Source organism: Falco punctatus (assembly GCF_963210335.1).
Source record: "Falco punctatus genome assembly, chromosome: 4".
Classification (NCBI taxonomy): domain Eukaryota; kingdom Metazoa; phylum Chordata; class Aves; order Falconiformes; family Falconidae; genus Falco; species Falco punctatus.
Genome location: NC_137583.1, coordinates 73,246,209 through 73,270,799, shown reverse-complemented (window position 1 = coordinate 73,270,799; position 24,591 = coordinate 73,246,209). Strand labels below are relative to the sequence as shown.

Sequence of the window (24,591 nt, the reverse complement as noted above, 5' to 3'; positions counted from 1 at the left end):
GATTTAAAAAAAAACCAAACAAACAAGTGACAAATAACAAAGCAGTTACCCTGTAACAGACTGTAACATGGGGATGAGAAATACGAATCATGATCTAGCAGAAGGGCAGCTAACAGCAGAAAGAAAGATAGCAGCTAGTATCCTGGTCCTCTTGCCAAGTGAAAGCCAAGGGTAGGAGACCAAAAAATGAAATCTGCTCTTAGTTACAAACTATTTAAGTTGAGTGCAGCCCCACTCCTGACAAAGGAACATACACAAAAGCAGAGTAAGGGAGAGCATAATCAGGCACAGATACTCCGAATTTCCCAGAAAGGAATTTGAGGCAACCCTGAGGATATGAGTCAGGACCACCCTGTGGCCAGGGGTGCACTCCTGGCTTCCTGGCAATATAAGCACTGAATTTTGCTGCTCCAAGCGGCTCCTGCCACTTGGAGATGATGGCTTTGAACAGACATGTCAGGAGAATGCTGTAGAAAAATCAGGAGCAAGCAGAAAATTAGGCTTTCCAGCCCTTGAGGAAAATCCAGGAATCTGCAGCTTTCTTCACCTGTGTTCAGTGTGGACTGTGCTTATGAGTGTGGGTTATGTTATATTTTTGTACAGTTAACTGGGAATTCAGTTCAAACTGAATTGCTTGGTTCCCAATATTGTTCAGCTGAGGAGGAAGGAAAAGGCAGCTGGAGTCAACTCCAAACTGCAGGTTAATAGGAATACAGTCAGAGCATAGGAGGACTGTGCCATTCACACCGAAGATTTATCCTCCATTCCCAGTCTCCTCTGGCCAGAGTGGCCAAGGACCTTCCTTTATCAGAGAAAACCCATGAAGCAGGAGGACACTCACAGAAAACCTTCTCCTGCTTACCTTGGGTGTAGTTCTATATATGAAATAAACAAGGGAAAGGTACAATACCTTGAAGAGGAGCTTCGTAGTTATTTCCATCCAAAATCTCCACAAAATTCGTTGTACAGTTTTGACTGCTGTTTTCAATATCAAAGTCAGTAAATGAAAGTATGACGTGGTTGACTGGTAATAGCAAAGAGTAAAAACTTATTGGCATTTCACAGAGAAATAATAACATGTAAACAAACGTACCATCTTTTCTTTTCTCCCCTGAAGTCAAAGTACATCATCTGCATTAGTTTGTTCCCTGATATGTGGATTGAGTTTGATGGAAGTGAATTAATCCTTATTGCAAAGGTTCTGGTAGAACTCTTCATATTTCAGTACTTTCTAGTACAATCAACATTAGAAGCATAAGATTTAACACATACACATAAAAAACTGTTTCCTAGTATCTGAACAGCTTCATTATATACTGAAAGTGTCAACCAACACAACAGGGAACATCTACACACATTCAGAACCAAACTTATTTCTACACATCCGTGACCTTCTGTCCCTTTGTGATCTATACCATAGATCTGGACAAAATGTGAATTGATGCTGCCCTGCTCCAGGCTTAGAAAGAGCTGGTTCTTTCATCGTTTTGTAACACTGCATATACATCAATTGGACTGGTTAAACAATCATTAACTACCCTCAGCTATATTTGTACAGAATTGGATTTTCCACACCCTTGGACTGCAGGCTATGTCCTGAAAAAGAAGATTTCTGACTCAGGGTATTTTTGACTCTCATATTGCTCTTGCTTGTCTGATATGGAAAAAGGTGAAGTCACAGTCCACAACTGGAAGAACAGAGGCTGTTCTCAACACCTGCCTGTGACAGTAGTTGCTCATGGCCTTAGAGCTCCTATAGCTTGATCAGATCAGAAAAAGTCTCACAATTTTAATGATAACTAAGTTGACCAAGCCTGAATTTGACACAAATATTTTGCTTCTCACTGGGCTACAATTAGTTGTCTAGAACAAGCCGAAATGACAGACATGGACCCAGGCACTGCATTCAGCAGGGTGCCGCTGAATGGCATCCAGCTGCACAGCCCGCGTGTTCGGCACGCCTGTGTCCTGTCTGGTCAATCAATTCCAGCTATCAATGTGGGTCCTCAGGATATAAAGCAAAAAGGAAAAACACAGTGGGAGGCAAGAACAGGAGACTTGTTGGCCTTCTCAGTAAAAGCAGAGCAGGAACTCTGCTGTGATTTGCCATTGGCTAAATCTACTGTATATGGTTATGTAATGTATGTGTACTATGTACGTATGGAATGCTGTGCGACTGGCATAATGAAGCTGCATGTACCTATAACATGAGGTATGTGGTGGTCCCGGTGGTAAGTGGAGGAAGTCACTACACACACAGGTTACTTCTAATACAACATTTTTCTGGTCTCTCATACTGACGTAATTCAGGAGACAACAGTTATGTATGAATTTTCAACCTGGATCTAGGAAAAGACTGTCTCTAAAAATAAGTGTTGTGTAGGTAAGGAATAGCTTTGAGAATTGATTTCTTGTAAAAGAATCTATGCCAGAAAAAGTATTGCTTATCTCTTGATTTTTGTTTTGGTGTTTTCTTTGGAAAATTGATTTTCATTTATAACTTAGCAAAATGAACTTACAAATGTGATTGGAACATTCTATGATTTTTAACAACGACTAAATATCAGATGCATAACTGAAGTTCAGTGGTTGCTATTAAAAACAAACATTTATTTAAATGATGTTACCAGGATACTATTACACAATTATTAAATATTTTTTAGGAATCCTATACAATGTAAAGGTAATGCTGAGTATTAAAGGTAATACCACTATCTGATGGAAAATATTTGGTGTTTTATGATCAATCATAAACCTGTGTACAATTAGACAGGGACATTTGAGAGTGTATCTATTCACATAAGACCCATTTATTTGTATTTTGTTATTTGTATTTTAAATTTAAATTCTTCTGTACTTTTCCTCATTATTTTTTTTTTTAATGTTAACAGCATAGATTTGATCTAACGCAACTCTAGCTTGAAAAATGCAGACCAAAATAAGGTCAGCTAAATACATGTGCTTTAATTGTATATAAACCCTTAGATTTTTCTCAGGGATGAATCCAACTTCACATAGTATTCAACACCTCATTTATAATTGCAAACTTGGGTCACAGTAAATCAGCTAAGATGACAAATTGTAAACTGTCTTCCTCACTATGCACTAAATACTTTACAGTGAAATCTGATTCAGGACAGATTAGGAGAGCCACACTCTCCAACTACCAGGATGCAGAACTTCCTAGAGAAATAAAGGAGGAATTTTGCATTGTTATTACAGAAAAGAAGATGAGGATGTTAGTCACCATAGCTAATAAAAGATGTTTTTACTTACATGGTTCCTGAGCCTGAATAATCCAGCTGCAGTTCTGATTGTCTGGGTATTTGGCAGGATACAGAGGGGAGGAAATTGCTGCCCCAACCGAATCTGACTCTATGAAACTTCCGCATGCTTTAGAATGAAACACACATACACACACACATATTTATATATACAAAACACATGTCTTAGATTCTGTAGTGAAAATGAATGCATAAAATGTACTATGCTACATCAACATGCAATGAGAATAAAATTCACAACAGTAATTTATCAGAAGAGATTTAAGGGCTAGCTCCCAGCACCAGGTGTGCTTTCTTGACCTGGATCCACAGGCCATGCTGCACCTGGCTGACCATCTGTGGGAAGCCAGAGTGACTTGGGAACAGATCTCATCTTTAACAGGCACCTCACACCTCATAAGAGCAATCTTGGGGTGAAAATAACTTCGTTTCAGGGTAGTGCAATCATACACCCATTTCTCTGATCATTTGGCTGTGCTGGCAACTAGGAGGGGAAAAAACCCATAAAATCTCCAGAAACTTCTAATGCCCACGTGTGGCATCACATTGCATTGGCAGGATCCTCTTGTGAGCTGCATCAACAAAACTGCAGCTGTGTGAAATGTTGCACATGTGCAAGAGCTTGGCTGACTGTGCAGCTTTGGCTAACAGTGCTGAGTGCTGTCATGGCCCATTTCTAAGCATGCTGACTCATCAGAAGCCCCCCAAATCTGAGTTTAACACATAGGTGCCTTAAACAGCAGGGTGAGGAGTTAGGTACCAAAGGCTGAGATTAATTTATCATGCCATGCTACCTAAAACATCCAGCAGGAGATGGGACTTCCAGGTTTTTCTCAGGAAGAGGGAAGCTAGATTGCCTACATCCTAGGCAGGGAGCACTTGCTCACCAGGCAGGTTTTGTACAGGACCTAATCCAGTAAACATGCTCTGAGAATATTTAACTGATTAGGCTTTCATACCTGTTAGTCAGAAATGCCTAGCTATGTATCTAACTCGTACCTCAACAACTGGGGTTCCTGACATTTTTGGTGATACAAATTCCTCCTTTATAATTTTTCACAATATTTTCAGAGACAAAACGTTTCTGAAGAAAGTACTAATTTATAGTGAAAAGAATCCTAGGAAGAAAATGAGAGAAAATGATTTTCTCTACGAAAACTACATGGCTGTACCTTCGGAGGAAAAAATGTTTCCAAAGTTATTGCGGAAAAAAAAAAGAAAATCACCAGTCATCAAATAGTACCTAATTTCACGAAAAATTCTGCCCAGTTGATGTCATTTTTCATTAAAAAGGAAACAATGTAAAATACCAATTAGTCCTACACAAATTGGATGGTTGATGTTTGGCAGGGTTTGCAGGCTTGAATCCATAGGCTTCATCACCAGCACCACACAGAAGCCTTTTATGGCTTTTCAGATTCATGCACATGGATAGACACATAAAGTGTTATTTTGTCACTAGGTTTATGGAAACTGCAAGTTGCACATTTCTCTCAGTACAGTTATGGGTAGCTACCCCTCTAGGGAGGAGGAATAGGAGGCTGCTGATGTATGCCAGATGCCTTACTACAAAAACCATTCTCTTCCCCCAATCAAAGAATCTAAGACAATCCTTAGATTTATAATTCTTTATAATTTGGAAACAATCAGTCCTGTTAAAGATACGCATCAGTATGCTACATGTATAGAAACAACATCTTTTGTTATCAGCTGTGCTAAAAGATTGTGTCTAATACAAACAAACTGATTAGAAAAATGTACATTAATGTGAATGACAAGATTACCTTCAGTAAAGCGAGCGCTGAAGCCCCTGTGCTGGTTGGTTGCATTAGATTGCAGTCGAATGTACATCAGATTCCTGGAGGATGTGATAGGAGGAGGATGCTGTGTTCCACAGAGTTTTCTAAGAAGGTGTGCTTCATTGCTGGGACCATCAAATACCTGTTATGAAAGATCAATTAAAGTATTTGGCTTCAATAGGAGTAACGAGAAGACTTCTATTTCATTCCCTCTCTTACGTTTCATACAGTTTGATTGTGTTACAGCCCTGGTATGAGCAGTGCAAACAAACTGTGCACTGCCTATCTTACGATTGTGACCATTTCCAAAAAATGCATGTATTCAGGATGAAGATCCTGTAGCCTTTATAACAAAAATGCATCAAGTAACCATCTTCCTCTGTATGTACCTGGTATAGAAGCAACTCTCCTTTTAACAATCCAGATACCCCCATACATTTACTGCTTTCTGTTAATAGCTAACATGAGCTCCTGCCTAGCTTTTATTCAGTTAAGCCCTACATCTTGCCTCAGTAAAGACTTCTAAATTGGCCCTAACATGCAAATAGTGCAGCAGCGGGAACTATGACTGTATAAAAAGATACAGGATTACGATTTTTAGATATATGAACCCAACATCAAGGATCAGAGTCCATATATCTATGCTTTATAATGGCTTTAAGGTGTGGAATTGCACATACATACCTGAAGTGTAATTTAAGCAGAAGATGAAGAAAAGTAGAAAAAAAAAAAAGGAGAAAGAAAGTAAAGTTGGGGTCACAAAACTTCACTTTTAATTCTACCACAAATGCCTTCCTTCTCTTTTTTTTCTCCCTACAGCTGACAATTTTGTTTCCTTCCTCTCTGTTTCACAATCAGGAGGAGAAGGATAGTGAAGTTAAAACTAATTAGCTTCTAGCTCGAGGGGAAAATGGCCACAGTCTCAGAGCCTCCCGCTAATCTTTCCTAGCACTCCAGCTGACATGATTTGTTGCTACTGTTTTTGAAGCCATGGGTCAGTCTCAGAGCCCTTGTGCCTGGTTTCAGAAGTGATAAGCACTGGAGCCATCAGCACAGTTGCATGACCACCAGAGGAAAAGCCTTTGGGCTACCGGCCAGCAACAGCAGTTGAATTCAGTTCCTGTTTCAGTGTTAACGTCCTGCATTACCATAGACACCTCATCAATTATAACTTGTGACTCAGCTTCCTATAGCAAAATGGAGGAAAATGTGAATAGAAGGGCTGGAAGGTACTCAGGTGCCAGGATGTTAAAGGCTGTATAAAAGTCCACCTTGAGCAAAATAATGCCATTCGGTTAGAAGAAATGTACTTCTTGAGATTGTCTTCTTTTGCTTCAAAATGCCTCACATTCCAGCCTATCTGTGCAATGCAACACAGACGAATTAAAACCTTCTAACTAGGCTGTGTAACACAATGCAATGTTTCTGCCTCCAGTATTCAAAAGCCTTTGAGCACATTAGTGAAAAAAAATATATAAAAAACAGTAGCTGAGAGAAAGGTGAGCTGCCTCAAATAAACTTTGGAGCTGAGAAAGAAAGGACAAAACTCCTGCTTAATCCACAGGCCTACCCTACATAGCCAATGCTGTATTCATGAATTAAACATTTGCCCTTGGGCCTGTAACACTAGCTAGCTGCGTGGGACCTCGTGACAGAGCATTAAGTGTACTGCGATGTCTGTAAAAATGAGTATCTGGGTAAAGAGACCCAAAATATCCATCCATTCAACCTTCTTTTCACTCTTGGCATCCTGCCACAGTCAGCTCTTTAATACGTAGTGTGCAGTGTTTATTCTTCCTCTGCACATACATTCTGTATATAAGACAGAATGCCTCGAGCTAAAACCCACAAACCATGGAATGTGCAAAAAAGTAATAACAAAAAACCCCTCAGGAATTAAGGTACTGTCTTTCCCTAGACAGTAGTGAGAGGATTTTACCTGAACGCTAGAACTGAGAATAAGCATTCCCTTGACAGAGTGTAGAGAGAGGGCCTGACTACAGTTCACATAAACTGCTGGTTTTGATGTATCTGTGCCATTGCACAGCTGAGTGTATGACCATTGACACATGGGCTGTTGTGAGACTCTAGTAGTTCAGCTTTCTCACTCAGTAAGATATTAAGGATGAGTAATATAAGAGTAGGCATTTCATTCCAAAAGCTTCCTGGAATAAAAGAAGTCTTTCTGTGATAATACTGTGAGAAGAACATGAGGTCAGAGGAATGTTTTCTAAATCAAGTGTATTTGTGTTTCTGGGCAGCTTGCTTGAAGGATAGTACTGTCTCCTCTTTCAGAAACCCAGAAATGATTCCTAGCCTTTTTCACTTGCTAAAAATCTGATTCAAGCAACAGTTCACCGTAAGCATTAATGAGATACAGTAGCAACTCTTAGGAGTTATGGCAACTACAAGTTAATCAGGAACAGTAACACATTGATATTTTATGGCTGCATCATTCTCGCTCACCTGCTACTCATTAGCTTAAACTATTTTATAGGGAGGATTTCAGGCTTGAATCTAGATCAGAAACCACACTGTTCACACGAGTTCAGGAAAGAGTTGCGTCTCTCTGCAGCTTCTTGAAGTTATTTTGAAAGCATCTGAGATATGCATTTCTGTGGCAGCATGAGTAAAGGAAAATGATGCATCCACTTACTTAAAAGCCAAGTTTTCATTTGCACTGTGCAGAGCAGCAATTTGCTCTTCTCTTCCCTTTCCACAGTTAACATAACTGACTCACTGCCTTCTTGCTCAAATGTGTCCTGCATTTTGCAAAGGTATATGACAAAAAGAAGATATTTTTTGTCTTCTGAGCCATAAAAACTCAACATATTCCCAGGTGTCCTCTCTTGGAAGATCCTCTCCACCAGCACCTGGAATAAATAAAGTCACACCTCCTCTCTAGCTCCCAGAGGCTTACATTTCAACATTCCTACGTACTACTTGTTATACTGCAACAAGAAAGAAAAATAACATTTACTTAATGAAAGCCACTGAAAAGAACAAACAATTTCTCCCTCCACTTCTCAGTGCCTTGCACTACAAGCACTGCCTTCTGAGCTGCATCCTTGAGTCTCCGAATAGTTGAAACTCCTGCTGACTGGCACTGCTGGTGCAGCATCAGATACAATGCTGGTTAAAAATCAGTGCATTCACTACTTCTTTCCTTCTCTGTTCCTTCAGAGAAACAAATTTGTTTGTTGTAACACACATTCTCTAGATAGAAATGAGCTGGTACACAAAGAAAAATAAAAAATCTATTCCTTATGTATGGTGACAGTGACAGCGAAAAGTCTCAAAGATCTTATGCTTTCTACAGAATGTAACTGAGTTATGTTTGAGATCAGAGAGAGTAAAGGCTATACATCCTCATTTAGCAGATGAAGAGATGCTAATCTGTTCTGAGAACAGATAAGGTACAGAATTGAAGGCATAGAAACCGAAGAATCAGCTAAGTTTAGGCAGTTAAGTAAATGAAGAATGTGCTTTTTGGTGCCCTGGACTGCTCTCTGCGCACTCCACCTACTGCCTCTAGAGGGAGCTCAGAGCAGTTTCACCGGGGGTTACTGCTACCGTGCCTGCTCGTTCGGCTGAACCTACATCTGTGCTCAGATTCACCTGTGAAATCATTGAGCAGAACTGAAAAATGCACTGGGCTTTTTGGAGCTGCAGCATAACCAAGAAGCAGCCGACACGAGTATCCTCCCTCTCTCCGTTTTGCTCACATAAAGAATGTGCAATGGAAAACACTACAGGAAAAAAGGTATATTTTTGTGTATTCCCCATAGAAAGGGTTTTACGGTAGAAACATTTCTTTTAAAAAAATCTCAGCCATAACACAGGAAAAATGAGTGGATCTAGAAGGGGAAAGATGAAGGAAAAGGCCATTGGTACACTTAAGGGTGGAGGGAAGCCCCAGGAGAACTCACAGAGTAAATAAATTCTATAAAGATAAGTAAAAATTTAAGAAATAAAAAAGGGTGGAACCACTGTGTTACTCATACATAGTAGTTGTTCCTATATTAGAGAGAGAAAAACAACCCATCTGCTTCCTTAGCTACCCACATTTTCCATCTACACAGCTTTTGGAATGTAATTCCTAAACCATTCCCAGTCAGACATCTACTTACATATTTTGAGGCACTCTGTCCCCTCCCTCTGTTCTCCTGTGTGAGGCATATAGCAAGCCTTGGAATGAGATGAACACAGATCCCACCCAGATGTTGGTAACAAGCAGGTTTCTGCTTACTGGTGTACCAGACAGAGAAAGAAACCCCATCCACTTCTTTCTTGCCCTGCTGATCCCTCTACAGTACCACTGAAGAGCTCTTCTCTACCTCATACAACAGACTCTCAGAGCCCTTCGTTAACTCCTGGCTTCAGATGAGCATTCTCCCTCATCAATTTTCAAACTACCCTCCATTTGGTGGGCAACGATTGATGCCTGCATTAAATTTAAATCTCCCTCCTTGCTCACATTGCTGCTTCAATTGTGCTTGCACAGCTGGGGCTCACAGGGAACTTCCTCCATCAACAGCCCCAAAAAACAAAAAAGCAGAAGCAAGCAACAGATACTCGTATGGCAATAGAGGACAAGGGGTGTCACTGCAAACTCCACTTATACAAAGAGCTCTGCCACAGTCATCTCTGCTAGCTGAAGGACTGGTGCCTTTCAATGACTAAAAAATCAGTGCCCATATCCAGCCTATAAAGGTAACGGGAGTTGTGCCTGTAGCTGCACAGAGCTCATGGAGTTGTGTACTCTGCAAAGGGTTTAGATCAGGGGTCCTCAAACTCTTTAACCAGGGGGCCGGCGCGCGGATGCAGTGGCAGGCAGCCATCTGCGGCTGCTTGGTTTCCCCCCCCAACCCCCGGCAGGGGGGTCTGTAAATACCGGGGGCCGGATTGAGGACCCTGGGGGGCCGTATCCAGCCCGCAGGCCGTAGTTTGAGGACCCCTGGTTTAGATAGATACATACATACATTGGCATCGTTTAAAAGAGAAGCTTGTACATCAGGTCTTTTCAGAATTTAGCCCTTAATTTGCAGATTTTTTTTTTTAATTTATACCAGTACTGCCATTCCAGATGGCCTGAGTTTCTGTCAAGCAATTTGATTTTCTACTCCTGTGTGATATCACAGAAGGCTTAGAAGGTTTTCCTATAGATTTTTCCTTTCAATGATCCTGCTGATGAATTTAAACCATTTGAATGAAAAGACATAACTATATTTTCCTATTTCAGAACCAGAAAAAAATGAACAGTCATTGTACAGATGCTTTGTGGCCAAATGAAATCTTCAGTTCAGCTCAGCAAATGGGGACATACTTGCTTTTTTCTGGTTCAGTACAAAAAAGCTTTACGAGGCAATGCTATTAAAACTGACACTGTTTTCAAAAGAGTCTCAGTTCCTGCCAAATTGAGTTCTCTGTGAATGACAGTTTATCAAGGAGAGGAAAGCTGGATTTTGGGCTACAGCCACTGTGCTTTATCTGACTGGTACTGATCACACATGCCTTTGTCCTGAGTAAAGTGCAATCTGACATCGAAGGTCAGGATTTCATGTCCCTGCTCCCAAAAGGCCAAGTGGAGACGTGGAGAGCTCTTCATTGTCATGTCCTGATTGAGCAGCAACTTTAATTTCTGTGACATCAACAAAAGCTCACAAACCCACAGCAATGTGAAGCTTTTAAGAGAGCAGCAGCTCTAATGAAGCAATTAAAGAGACAGCTGAGGAGCACCTGAATACACAGTGCATCCATAAAGAAAACCAGCCAGCCACAATTCCCGCCGGATGCAGACCTCCCTGTCTCCTGAGTTTGTAACAGAGTGTAGCAGTCTATTAGATATGTGGGCAGCCCATCCTATGGCTTGGAGCAAACTGTAGTAAACTGCACTATATTTGGGAAAGGGTGTCATAACAACAGCCATCTATTTATGTATGAGGTTATTCCTGCGGTACTAACCACAGTTCACACCACCAGCAGGAAAAATGTGGTGCCAGACTGCAGCATGCACTGCTTTCAAGAAAAGATCCTTCCAGATATTAAGTGGGAACCAAGAAGAATGCAGAAATACATTTGTGAAGCCTATTTCATTGGTGAAGCAAAGAGAACTAGATCATAACTATTTACGTGTAAATTTAAGCTTTAGCTCATCAATGAATAAATATGACTATGCAACTACAAGTCTGAAACCAACTGCAGCTTAGGTTGCATAGTAGGCTTCCTCTTTTGCAAGCATTGCACCAGACTCATTAAGGGAACTTTTGAAATTTCTATTGTTACTTACCGCAACATTGCCATAGTCACAGGAATAGTGATTTTCAATGTCCAAATCCGTGAAATTCAACAGGACTCTGTGGTTGTAGTCAACTTGGATAACCCAAGAACAATCTACGTTGTTACTATAAGGTTGAGGATAGTTTGGAGAATGGATTTCCCCACTGGCAACTTGGAAGACACCACCACAGCCTGAAAGAGACATAACCAGTTTTAATCACAAGCTCTTCTATGCTTAGCGAGATTCCACCTATATTTTTAAACTAAGAACATCTCCATCTTTATATTTTCTACATTAAACTTTGGTAAGATGAGTGCTCCAATCGTTGAAGTGTCCTGTCCATAACAAAAATCAATGGAAATTACTATCAGGAAAGTATAACATTATCATTACTGGTGAATATGCAACAACAATGCCTGTGAGTAATGTTTCTTTCTAGTCACAGGCTGGTAGTAGATATTGTAATGGCTGAAGTATTAGTGCTGCTAATCCTCTATCCTAGATATTGTAAAAGCCATCAAAAATACTGTTTGCATGAATGCCTCAGAGGTAGCATACTGAGAAAGCAATGACTATGCCTAGCTGATCATATGTGAGTAAACCATTTCTGAAAATACCAAGACAGCTAGGAGCTCCCCTTTTCCCACGAGCAGTACAACAACTGCAAGCCCCAAGTTTCTACTTCTCTGCCCATGCAGTTGAGGGCACCTTCAGGTATTTCCAACCAGAACAGCTCCAGTACTCATGAATATCTAAACAGCTTGGAATGATGGATCTTGTGTGGGAAGTGCTAGGACTTTCTACAGGACTAACACAAACAAATGAACTTTTATATGTTGGAAAGGGATGGAGGAGGGTGAGAGAAAGACATTGGGACTGCTGTAGATGGAGGCAGCCCGCTGGAAGGATAAAAACTATACTGTTATTGTTTTCTGGTGAGTGGGTATTTTAGAGGCTAGAGGGGGTTTGGAGCACAACAGGCAAGATGCTGTAGAGGGATGAGAAAGCTTCAGGGGGCCTAAGCAGTAAAAATAAGATCTCAGAAGGGGATTAATTCAAAGGGCTATTGTAGACTTCTTTTTTTTAAAAAAATAATCTTGTGCCTTTCTCATAAAACTTATGAAAATGGAGAAGTATAAACCTTGACAAACTAAGGAATTAGTGTGCTTAATCAAGCAAAACTGCAAGAATTAAAACCTGCCTCTGCTCACTTTTCATTGCAATTATTTTCCGATAATTGGCCTTTTCATAAGAACTCCCATGTAGAGACATGTGGCTGGGTCTTTAAAGCATGTCTTCTTTTACTGATTACCAGTAAGGCTTTGAACAAATAATCACACGGGGGATGGATGAACCTTACAGAGTTCAAGTATTTACTAATCACTCCAAATATTTTTGGAGTCAGCCGACTTCTCCAAGTTAAGCCATGTTCTCAGATATTTTTCAATTTACAGTTTAAAACCAAAAGCACAATTCAGCTAAGAACTCTATGTGGGTGAGTGGGTGGGAAGAACCGTTAGCATGCAAAAGTAGTTTTCTGATTACAGGAATGTCTTGATTAATTATATAAAGAAGAAACCCCAGCAAGATAAGACTGTTACAAAATACATACATAGGCCTAGATTTCAGCTAGTTAGCCCATTTATTCTCTGTGTGTCTTTCAGCATCTCTTAGTGTTACCGAATCCAGTAACACCCACATTCTCCTTCAGCTTTCAGTCCTATGCTGTTCAACTACTTTAAATGTTTGCATGGCTGATCCTCGATTCTCAGACTTGCTGAACTTCTCACGGTATTAATCAGTATACTCACCACCTGGATTTTCTTGCCAGGAGGCATTAAACCCTTTCCCTGTCACTGCTGTATCTGTCTTGAAACGAACGATGGCTGAATTGCCAGTAGTAGAGACTCGCAGTGGGTTCTGTGCTGATCTTGAAACACACAGCTGGACTAGTCTAGGAGAGAGGAAGTCAGGGCCACCATAGACCTAGAAATGGAAGAAACTGTCAAAGTTTTTCAAAGAAATTGTCTGCCACACAGAATACCTGAGAACTTTTTATCTAAAAGAAAAAAAAACTCTGCAAGTATTGAAAGTCATATCACATTTTGAAATGTAAAGTAGCTAATACAGTTATTTTCTCTGCAGGTTTACTTGGCATCTGAACTACCTGGTGCAAGTATGAAATTCTAGCTGATTTCAAAACACCTCTGCATTAAATAAGAATTTTCTGCTTTGGGAACTTCACCACATTCTTCTTTTCCCATCCCTCCAGGGTTAGAAACTTGTTTCTGTTGGGATATAAAACCAGATTTTTTTGTGTGCTTGTGCAAACAAACCGTATTTCTTTGCAGGAATCTGTGCTGATATTTTGCACCCTTTATGTTTAAAGGCACAGCTAAGACTGATTTTTAAATTGGGGCTAGACTTCATTACTCTCTCTGATAAAACAAAACCATTGCAATTTTATCTACTTCAATGGCAGAATCAACATCCAAACTATGGGATTTTGGTCAAGTAAACTACATTTTAATAATACTCTTCAGAAACAAGGAAGTATATCATACATACTTGCACAAGAAGACGGGGTTTGACTTTTAAAAGGGATTATTTCCTACTCAGAAGAGTGTGCCTCAGGCAGTTATAAACCAGAAACCCACCATTCTCTTAAACGTTATCAGCAGTATTGTGTACTTTAGAATGCATTTTTAAACCAATTGAACTGAATTAGATGGCAGTGCTGAAGCCCTGTTAATCCTGTTCTTGTTTTCCAGAAGGGATGTAGGATTTCAGATTGAGCCCCATTTATAACTGGTGGAACTGGCTCCCTTTCCTTAGTCTTCACTCTTAAAGCTGAACACACATGCTCAGTGCAATTTTCAAACCCGGACATGTGATTTTGGTGCCTAGTGCCTTCAGTGATTGGATTTTCTTGGCTTCTTGCATGCTAATGAAATGCCACCTGATCTTAAAGAGTCTCCCACCTTCTGTTGGCGTGTCCCTGGTAGGACAGCTGCTACAAAAGCCAGCTTGACAGTAACCTCAAATGTGAAAACTGTTGAAGACGTACACCAAATAAAGACTGTGCTATTGTCTTTCAGCGTCTGAACTAGCAATAGATACATTCTCATTGTATCAGCATGTATTATGTATAAATCCTAAAGCTAAACTAGAGAATGGCAAGTTCTAACAAAACCAGGGAATAGGAAGATAAGGCAACAAATCCCATCAGGATTTTCCCACCAGTAGCATCTCAAGTCTGCTCCAATATTTTATTAGTCTTGTAAACACCACAAAGGTCAAAAAAAGCAATCCATGATTTCAGACAGTGGCAGTACTGTAAGAACCAGCCTGCTATCTGGCCCTTTTGCCTCTGATCACTTCTAGATAAGGGGCAACTCAATATTTTCATAAGCTCTGCCTGATACTTTTTAAGCCCAGAATAAGTTGGGGTTCTGTCCAAGCTAAATATCTCAGCAAGTCTTACAAACAGCTGAGCTAATCGCACCACCTCTAGGGCTAAATGTAGCGCATTGCTACATAGTTTTATTGATCGTGTGCTCACTAACTGCTCATGTGCCTGACACTGCTCTGCCATTGGAGGTATAAGGGAAAGAATTATTTTTTTTTTTAACAGGAAAAAATATTCAGTGATTCCAGGGTAATGTGAGACCTCAGAAGCTGAAGCTTGCATCCCTAGAAGAAACAAGGAATTAGGTTTTTTATAAATGTCATAGTCTGTTAGATGTTCAGAATATATTTTGTTATAGTGGCTGATTACACAGGCTTAATAGCTTAAAGATTTTTATTTGCACTGAGACAGCACTTTCTTGTATTCTGCAGGGAGGCTGCATGACTTGAATGGGTAATGGTTCCTCAGTCCAATCGATCATCTCAAGGCATTCAAGAGAAGTCAGTATGGATGAATTCACAGCTCAGATTAACAATCTGTAATGAAGCAGGCACAGTCTGGGGAAGAAGCATGTTTGTTCACTGGAAGCTCAATGTCTCCAGAAAAATCTTACTGCTTGTGGGGCCCAATGACACTGCACTTGTCAGAAGTCTGTTCAAAATGTGAATTGTAAAATGTGTTTGTGGTATACTCCCTGAGTCACAGCCACAGCATGAGATCTAGCAGAAACACATGCTCTTAATCACCTAAACCAGCCCAGAGAAGCTATGTGGCAGAGGAAACAGCAGGAGTTTCTAATATGCATCTAATAAGCGTCATGGATCAGCCTCTCCCACATCATCCCTGGTGCTCCCTGGGGCCATCTGCACACCACGGGCAAAGGGACCAAACCCAGCTCTGACACAAGCCCTGCTGATTTCTGTAGTATTACCTCAGAAATTAACTTGGCCCAAGATGAACACTTAGAGTTGACCTGTTGAAAGAGAATTACGGATGGGGAAGAAATATTGATGGAAATCTGAGGTTTGTGAGCCTCCTTTACACTGTTAACTGTTCAGCAATGGCCTTCTGCACAGTTTCAAAATAAAAAGCACAGTCAAAGCCAAGCTCTTTACAGTTAGGAGTGTATTTTCTTTTCTCTTTTATGCCAGTTCAATTAATCAGATGCTTTCATGAGGACTGGAACAAAAACAAGTCAGAGTGTTTCCATGACAAAAAACAATAAAATGTTACTTTTGGCTACAAAGAGGAAAACCAATAGTTACCACATGAAAAAAGAAGAGGGAAAAGAGAATGGATGGAAAGAATGAATTCCAGGGTGTGGTTCACAAAGAGTCACAGGATGTCTGAGTTGCAAACAGATAAAAATAAAAATATTTAGTCTGACCAGAGTACCCGATCCAGAGATAAAATGATGTTGGACTGCATAGCGGGGATGCAGGACACAGCCATAAAGCCCATGGTTTTAATCTGTTCTTATCATTTGCTTCTGCCCCGTTAGCTCCATTTATTGTTAACAGTCAGCATTCCAGAGTTATGAGCAACAGAAAGCTGGTTTTATGTGTTTGGTCACCCTCATGACACAGATTTTCTGGGAATAAAACTGATCCCTGTTCAGATATAATTGCCAGCAAAGAGAGAGACTGACTTTGACCAAGAATTAAGAATTATAGTAACACCTGATGTTTCTTTATATTTAAATAAGAAGACCTGAGCATCTAATACAGAATTGAAAGTGCAATAGATTGACAGGTTTCCTTCCTTTTCAGCTCAGAGCTACATCTTGCTGTGGCAGAACATATTTATAGTTACAAAAATCTGGTCCATGTTCAAGAGAAGAAGCCATAATTTAACACAGCAGACATGGTCATTTTTCTCTATGTATGTATTTTCAATAGAAGCCATTTAAAAAATATCTTTAACTCTTTCACTATGTCCAAAATAATATCTTCTATTTCCATGAAACATTTCTAGAAAACATCTATAAGAACACGCTAAAATTTGCTTCTGGATGTTTGTAAAAGGAATGGAATCTGATGGGGAAGAGAGAAAGACAAAGCGCAACAGTGTCATAGAAGAAACAATGAGACAGATTCAAGGAGAATGTGTCAAACACTTGAGCATGCAGAAGCCACGAGGAGAACTTGAGGATTTCACACACAGTATTTTTATGTAACTATTACTGCACAGTCTTGGTGAAACATATGGCAGTACTCAGATACTGACATGGAAGGTACAGCTTGTTTAGAAGACACTGTCAAAGGGAAGGGAAGGGAAATAGTTGCTGTATTTTACAAGAATAAACATGCTTCAGAAAAATGTGCAAGAGAAATATTCAAGAAATTATGGTATAAAACTAAAGTTAGTAGCAAAGGTGCTGTGACGGGAAAGATCTCTTAGAATTTTCCTACATTTCTCTGCCAGGTCAAATGGGTGAAAGTGTTTCTAAGCAAAAGCTAAATGCATCCAGGTGAGCATCTTTTGTGTTTACGGGGGAATTTTTACTACAAGACAACAACTTATTTCAGAGAGTAGAGAGAGTTAATAAGACGGGGAGGGACAGCAGCATGCAGAGCTACTTTAGTACTGATTTTGACTTCCTATTAGAACTGGAAAGTTATTTGGCTTGAAGGAAAACAGGAAGCGGTAGAAACTCACTATTCAAAGATAAGGAAAAAGTGAAATCAGGAGAATAACTATGAGAAAAAGCAGACTTCAAACCCAAAGAATTTGTAGACAGAATATTCTTGGGAAGATTATATTAGAGTCAAAGAAGTTCGGAACCTTAGTGATTGCTGAAACACACTGTGTCAAAGGCATATCAGGAACCTCTTTTTTTCCTAACACTTTCCAAACTTTTGTGTTTATAGTTTTCAGTCTGGACATACACACACAACTACAGGAAAGAAGATGGCAAGATAGAGTAGCTCCTGAAAATGGTCAACTATGTTCCTTTCTTTCCGCACTAAATCTGACTCATCATTTGTTCTGTGTAGACTGTATCAATCATGCTCCGAATGTGTAATTTTATAACAAAAGCAAGAAAATATATACGTGACAAGGCACATAAAGCTCCACCAAATGCCTGCAGTTTGGTAGGGGAAGCTGTTTACTGCCATGCAGAACCTTTGATCTTGCACTAAGACACGAACCCATTTTTCTCAATAAGTTGATTTACATTAGGTTATCTGTCAGAAGATCAGAGACAGCTGTTGGGAACTGCATGAGCCAAGGTCAGGAGACAAGTAACTCAGAGGCATGCCAGTTCTGAGGGCAGGAAGGCAGGGAAGTTCAAACAGCAAGGTGGACTTCTATGCTGATGAATGAGTAAGGCTGGAAAGAAGTAAAGCATAGCAACTAAGTTTGAAATGGTAAAGAAAGCAAGTCCAAAACCTAAGGTAATTATCTTGCTCAGAGAGACAGAGCAGCAAACTGCAGGATCCTCTTAAACAACTTCTTTCAGATATTTGTGTGCAGCAACACACTCATAAACAATGGTTGTAGGGCAGCTCCCCTACTAGTCAAAAAAACTGTCAAGCAAATGGTTGCCAGCCATCTGTACTGGATCATGATGGCTCCTGTGTGACCACCTGCATTGTCCTTGCACTATTCAAGAAATGGTCAGCCATGGAAGATGTAGATTTTTGTAGCTGTTTAATGGATTCCTCTGGGCAACAAAGGCATAACTGATGTGTTCAGGCAGATTAGCTTCAATCTAGTCACTTTAGGCACAAACAACAATGAATCCGCAATACCACAGACTTCACGAATACCCAAACTAGCCAACACAGGTCACCTATTCACAGGCACTGGTGTCAGCAATGCAACATACAGTCATACTTGCCAATGCTACTGATGGAAAATTCATGGAACAACTTCCTTACACCCAGATCCTACAGAAGTCCCAAAGTCAATAGAATACTCAAATACAGTGTCCATTTGGTCAAGACTTCTGCTTCACTGCTAAGATAGGGAAGCCTGTTTCATTGCCAGAAAGTTGGAGTTAAGTTATACATCTCTTCTAACTCATACAAATGCCTAGCAATCATCTATCTGGCAACTGTATATTCAGGACCTGCTTTGGGATGTGAGTTAAGTCTTCCAGGAATACTGTGGATGAGTGTGCACTAAGGACCACAGGCTGGAGAAATCAAAGCTACAAAGGTGAGAATAGGCAGCAGTGAGTATGGGTAGGTATTGGACAGAAAGCTGTCTAGCCGTACATCAGTCACACATCACATCACCCAGGAGAAGAGGAGAAGAAAGGCCCTAGCAGAGTGCTACAAGATCTCTTAATCATCAGGTTCATTACAAAAACGTTCAAATGTCACCTATGTATTAAATAGAAAGAGCCAACAACTGTAGGGGTGATTAGTAATCCATTAGTGATTCAAACATCTTTAATGAGAGCAATCCAGCAAGTCTACACTTCTAAAGAATTTCTTTCTGAAATTATTTCCTATACCTTCTTCCTGCACTGGAAATCTATTCAAATCTGTTAGCTGGGATTGTTCACCTGGCTGCTTCCCAAGACAAGCACAAAGATGTAGTATATAACAGGACCATCCAGTCTTACAAGTCCCTTAAAGATCAGTAAACCCTTAGAGAAGTACCTTTTCTCCTTGTTCCACCGCCCTAACCTGACTAGGACACTTCCTCTTCTTTTATTCTTTTTTTCTGAGTACAAAGGCTCTTCATAGTTTTCAGTGCTCAGGGTTATAAAACTTCCCACTTCCTTGTAAGGTCCTACACAAAGTCTCACCTTCGTTATCCCCCAAGAGATCCATTATCTTCCTATACATCAGGAAATTTTATCTTCACAGTGCAGCACCCTATGCTTAGTTCTCTGTAAAAGGTGGACTTTTTAAGACTGAGTTTCTCAAAGCAGTTTTGTCTCTTGTTAGAAAGTGTACAGTGCCTAGCATCATTATTAAGGTATACAGACTTTCCCAAAAATGGGAAAATTGCAGTAAAATTGTTTGTTCTTTTCCTGCAGATGTTGGTATTATCTGCTCCAGACAGAAAAGCACATAACTTGTGTATTTTTGAGTAGTAAATCTAATGCTCTTACCTCCAAAACATCGTAGTTGCAGTTTGAGTGATATTCAATGTCAAGTTCCTGAATGGTGAGTTGAATGCTGCTACCAGGTGCTGTGTGAATGTACCAGATGCATTCCTTATTGCTTGGGTATCTGCTGGGGTAGCCAGGGCTGTGAAATGAACCAGAAGGGCCAGAGAGTTCTCCTCCACAACCTGATAAAACAGCAAAGAAGCCGTCAGTGAGGGGCTCTGGAAAAGCTCACTGACAGCTCTGCAATGAGGACAGGCATTAGCACCCATTTAATGAACAAATGTGAATACTGGCCTTAAGGGTCTGCTCTATCACAGGGAACTGAGGTCCAGCAGGGAAGAGAAACTCAAGAACGGCAGGCTGGACCTGCTGGCCCTGCCCATGCAGTAAGCACTTCACCTCCTGGTTTGGAATGTTTCTCACTGTGCCTCAACATCTGCTTTGACAGAAACAGAATGTCTGAAGAAACAGACATGCAGCAAAAGAAGTGACATCTTTTGTATTGGCCTCCAACTGTGATCAGTTCTAGAAAGCTGAATCAGAGCCATCCTCAGTTGTTAACTGACCTCAACTAATACACAACCCAAGTTATCATGGGGAGGGCTTCCTATTGTTGTAAAAATGCTGTTTCCCACTGCTTTAGAAATCATAAAATTAAAGACAATGCAATTTCCCTCAGCCCAGTGAGCATGATTACAAGCTGCCAAGTCACAGTGGATAAACTGGGTTTCTGACATTTGGTGGGTTTAATGTTCTTTTTTATTCAGTTGTAACTGTAATTGTAAGATATGCCATGTTTGAAAAGTTATGTATTTTCCTTTCTGATAAGAAATTGTTGTCCTAACCTCACTCCCCAGCTCCTTGGGTGATTAAGTTCTTGCATATTATGAGCTAGATTGGAAAAAAAAAAAAAAAAAGCAAAACAATGGATCAAATGCAGGCCCTAATTTGACAGCACAAAGCAGCTGAACAACCAGGACTGCAGTTCTATCATTGCTTTACAGAGTTGTGGCAACTGCTGCGCTCACCTACTTTTGTTGTTCCCAGGAAGATGCTTTCCCTGACCCAGTCCCCCAGTGCAGGTGTCAGTGGGGTGGGAAGGCACAAGAGCCCTTCCCAGTGTCAGGACAGATTTAGATCAGCTACATTCACGATGAAACCTCACCTTTAGAGAAGCCAGTAGGGTGGGTGTGTATCTGTCACATGCAGAACCCAATGGAATTGTGTGTTTGGTCTGATTTTACATGTGTTGCTCTGCCTTGCAGCAGCTTTTTTTTCCCTCTCTACACTACAAGCCCCCAGTTTCTTCATTTAGGTGCTAGCTAAACTTTTGCTTACACAGCTTTTACGGGGTCACTCGAGCATTGTAAGTAAAGCCCATGCTCCATCAATCTCTTTGGCTTTATTTCCAGAGGAAAGGCTCTGTCACATAGCAAAAAAGCCCCCCAAACACTTAATAAAACCATTTAATGAACCATGAGCTCTATATTCCCAGGGGCAAACACTGTGTATGTCAGAAGTGATAAATAGCATCTGTTATCAGAACTTTTAGTTATAGGTGATATTTTACAACATAAACCAAATAAACTACCCCTCTGACCTGCCCAACTAATCTACACAGATGTGTAAAACTCCCCTAACCTCTATTAAATCTATGCATAATTTGCAACTTGAAGAAGGTATCTTTGGCCATTGCACTGCTTAACACTTGTTTTTTCTTCAGGAAGCTATAGATCAAGATTAAATGCAAATACTTCCCTCAACACCTTCTACGACAAACTTGTGGTTATTGAAGGGTGGCTGCTAAGCCCCAAAAGCATTTGCCATCATCTCTACCCATGGGGTCTTTCAGCTCCTCACTGAAAACTTGAGTTTGGCTTTGCCACAGTCGGCTGTAGGACTTCAAGGACTGCAAAATCTATGAGAGGAAAGAGCAGCAGGTCTGAAATGGAGCAAAGCAAGAAGAAGCTATTTTAAACTAAAGAAGAGCCATCTAAATACAGATGTGAGGAAGACCCCAACCATGCCAACAATGTAACATGGATCTCCATCAGTCCATCGCACAGGACTCGCCAGAAAACCACCGTTCAAACACAAGCATTCCCACAACTGAGCAATAGTTAGCTATAACCCAGGAAAGACTTTACATAGCTGAGGCTGACCTCATGGGTGAATTGTCACAGGCTTAGTTCTCCCTTTTTCCCCAACTTGCTGCACAGGATGCTCCATAACCCTGAGGTGGTTTGCCCTGCAGCCACAAAGCTACATTGTCACGCTACCCCATGTCTCAGCCAAGGAATAAATGCAGCTTTTAAGTGTATTTGAAACCAATCCTGCCTTCAGTCCCTCCGGAGAAACAGATCCATTAATATTTCAGCAGAGAGACAGAGAGGACGAAAGCTTCAGTGGAACCCACCACCCCGTTTTTTTCCCCAGTGCCATCAGAAGATGGCCTAATTTTCCTCAAAAGAAACCAGATCGTTGGGTTTTTATAGCTGGAGAAAAAAAAAGTTGTCGGCAGGGGGGGAGCCCTACAGCTGAATCTGCAGGGTGAGTTACTCTCTCTCTTCTCCCTCAGCAGCAGGAATGACACAGCCGCTGAGGCCAGACTTCAGGAGGGGAAAGCCACCTCGCCAGCTTGGGAAACAGAACGATTTCTCAACAGACAGACTTGATGGCTCGGCTCCTGAGGGGTGGGAACGGGGAGGCAGGGGAGTTTCAGCAGGCGAGAACAAAGCCAATTGCCATTTATCTCAGCCTGAGGAAAGCTGGGAACATTTTAAACTAAACAGGCAGTTATGACTCAGCTTCTCCTACTAAGAGTTTCCTGATAGCCACAAAGACATGTTTTTTTATTTAAACCCGAAGTGGCTCAAATGAGTGGAAAGCTTATGTGATGGGCTTTGAGGCCCTGACCTTTCTTTCTATGCAACCCTTGCAGGTAGCATTCAGATTATTCATGCTCCCTCTCCAGAGTGGTTTATATTTTCTCTGAGCTGAATCAATACTCTCTGGATGAGGTGTGTGAAGCACATGAATAAGAACGTCAAACTGGTTTTCATGTGCCATTTCTTTTCTTGCAACTACAAATGTTCCCAGAAAAGGCTCTTTGTTAAGAGAAATAATTCTTCTTACATGCTCCAGTAAAATGGAGGTAAAGTTTAGATGTCTGTGATTCATTTCTTATAATGAATGTGCTGAACTCATGTTGAAATCATTTATTGTTTCAAACAGATCAGAAATTGCTTAAGTTTATGCCTAAGTATTCACTAATACCTGAAAAAAAGACTCCCTGATCTTTGCAAATATGTGAACTTCACACCTGAACTATTTTGACTGACCTGCATATGCAAAGCAGAAGCCTCTGTATCAGAGCAGAATCATAATCTCTGAACTCTGACCAGCTGGCAGAAAGTCTATATATTATGTTTCTGCTCTTATATGGATGAGGTAAGAATCAGTTCTGTTGTGCTTTTTTGAAAAAATATATAGATGCTAGATGGTTTTAACAAAATATTTACAGAAATACTTAAGAGATTAAAACAGATATTCCTGCCTTTAAACTCACTTGCTACATCTATGTAACACTAAAATAAGAAAACCTCAAATTATAATAGAAAAACTTTTTGAAATGCTTATACATTTTGTATGTGAAAGATTTGCCAAGCCTTAGAATTAAAAAAAAAAAAAATAATAAAAATGATCAGGAATAGTGTTTCAAAACAAGAAGCAAACTTCAGTGACTTTGCAGCTTATATTTTGGTTCCTGGAATATTATGGGTCCTTGTGATTCACAAAACTTTTGTCTTGAATGTTCTAAGAAGATTAATTTAGAATTTGATCCCTGACTTACTCAGTGTCTTCCCCATTTTCATTAGTCACAAAATTATTACAGAATTATCCCTTTGTTTGATCGGATCACAGGTACAAGCCATCAAGGAAAAGTAAACTGCAAGTATTTCCCATATTATGTGTGTGTTACCTATGAAAACAGATCCCCTGCCTTAAGATGCTTATACTAGGCACTGCAATCAGCCTTGGCAGACTTAAAATAACCTGAGAAGATATCAAACAAATTACATTCATGTGTATGGTGTTCACACTGAAGATGCAGATGTAGATGCATATTTATTTTTATACCTATATGAATATGTGGATATATGTATTGATTTTGCATTTAAAACGAAAACTTCATGAGAAATGCCAGTCCTGTTCTTTTGAAACATCCACTTGTATGTACTGTATATGTTTCCTGTTTCTTGAGCAAGCTAAGAAATACATTTTGATTTAACCTGGAATGTAATTTCCATACAAAAGTAGCCTGCCTACTTTATTAAGATATTGAAATAGGAAAAGTTTAAATGATGATGTAATCATCGCAGCTAATTAAACTTCTTCCATCTCTGGCATAACCACTAAATGAATACAAACCTTCTACTGTTTACATTTGTCTGCAAACATCAGATTAGAGTTTGCTTCTATTAAAATAATGGAATTTATGCTGTTTATGGCAACAAAGGAAAAAAGATTTGGTCTTTAGGGGTAAATAAAATTGTGGAAGCAGAAACTATAAATTGCTGCATGACTTCAGCTCTCGCTGAAATAGTGGTGAATAATGTGAGACCCATTCAGTTCATATTGAAACATCTTTTAAAGTTTTTCTCAGCACAAAAATACATGGTCTTGCTGTTTGTGGACAGATTTACAGACAGCTGCACTGTGGAAAAGTTCTTGTAGCTGAACTGTAT

General features: G+C 40.1%; 1 protein-coding gene across 8 annotated transcripts in view; it reads right to left on the bottom strand.

Annotated features, from left to right (window-relative positions):
• CUBN (cubilin) overlaps positions 1 to 24,591 on the bottom strand; it is a 151,446-nt gene that overhangs the window by 61,851 nt on the left and 65,004 nt on the right. For all 8 annotated transcript variants that reach the window (XM_080386348.1, XM_080386347.1, XM_080386349.1 and 5 more), the window contains 6 exons: positions 19,844 to 20,025; positions 13,175 to 13,349; positions 11,373 to 11,554; positions 5,069 to 5,225; positions 3,277 to 3,393; positions 911 to 1,024 (listed from right to left, as the gene is read on the bottom strand). In XM_080386348.1, coding sequence (XP_080242474.1) covers positions 911 to 1,024; positions 3,277 to 3,393; positions 5,069 to 5,225; positions 11,373 to 11,554; positions 13,175 to 13,349; positions 19,844 to 20,025 — 927 coding nt within the window. The remainder of the gene's footprint in view (positions 1 to 910; positions 1,025 to 3,276; positions 3,394 to 5,068; positions 5,226 to 11,372; positions 11,555 to 13,174; positions 13,350 to 19,843; positions 20,026 to 24,591) is intronic.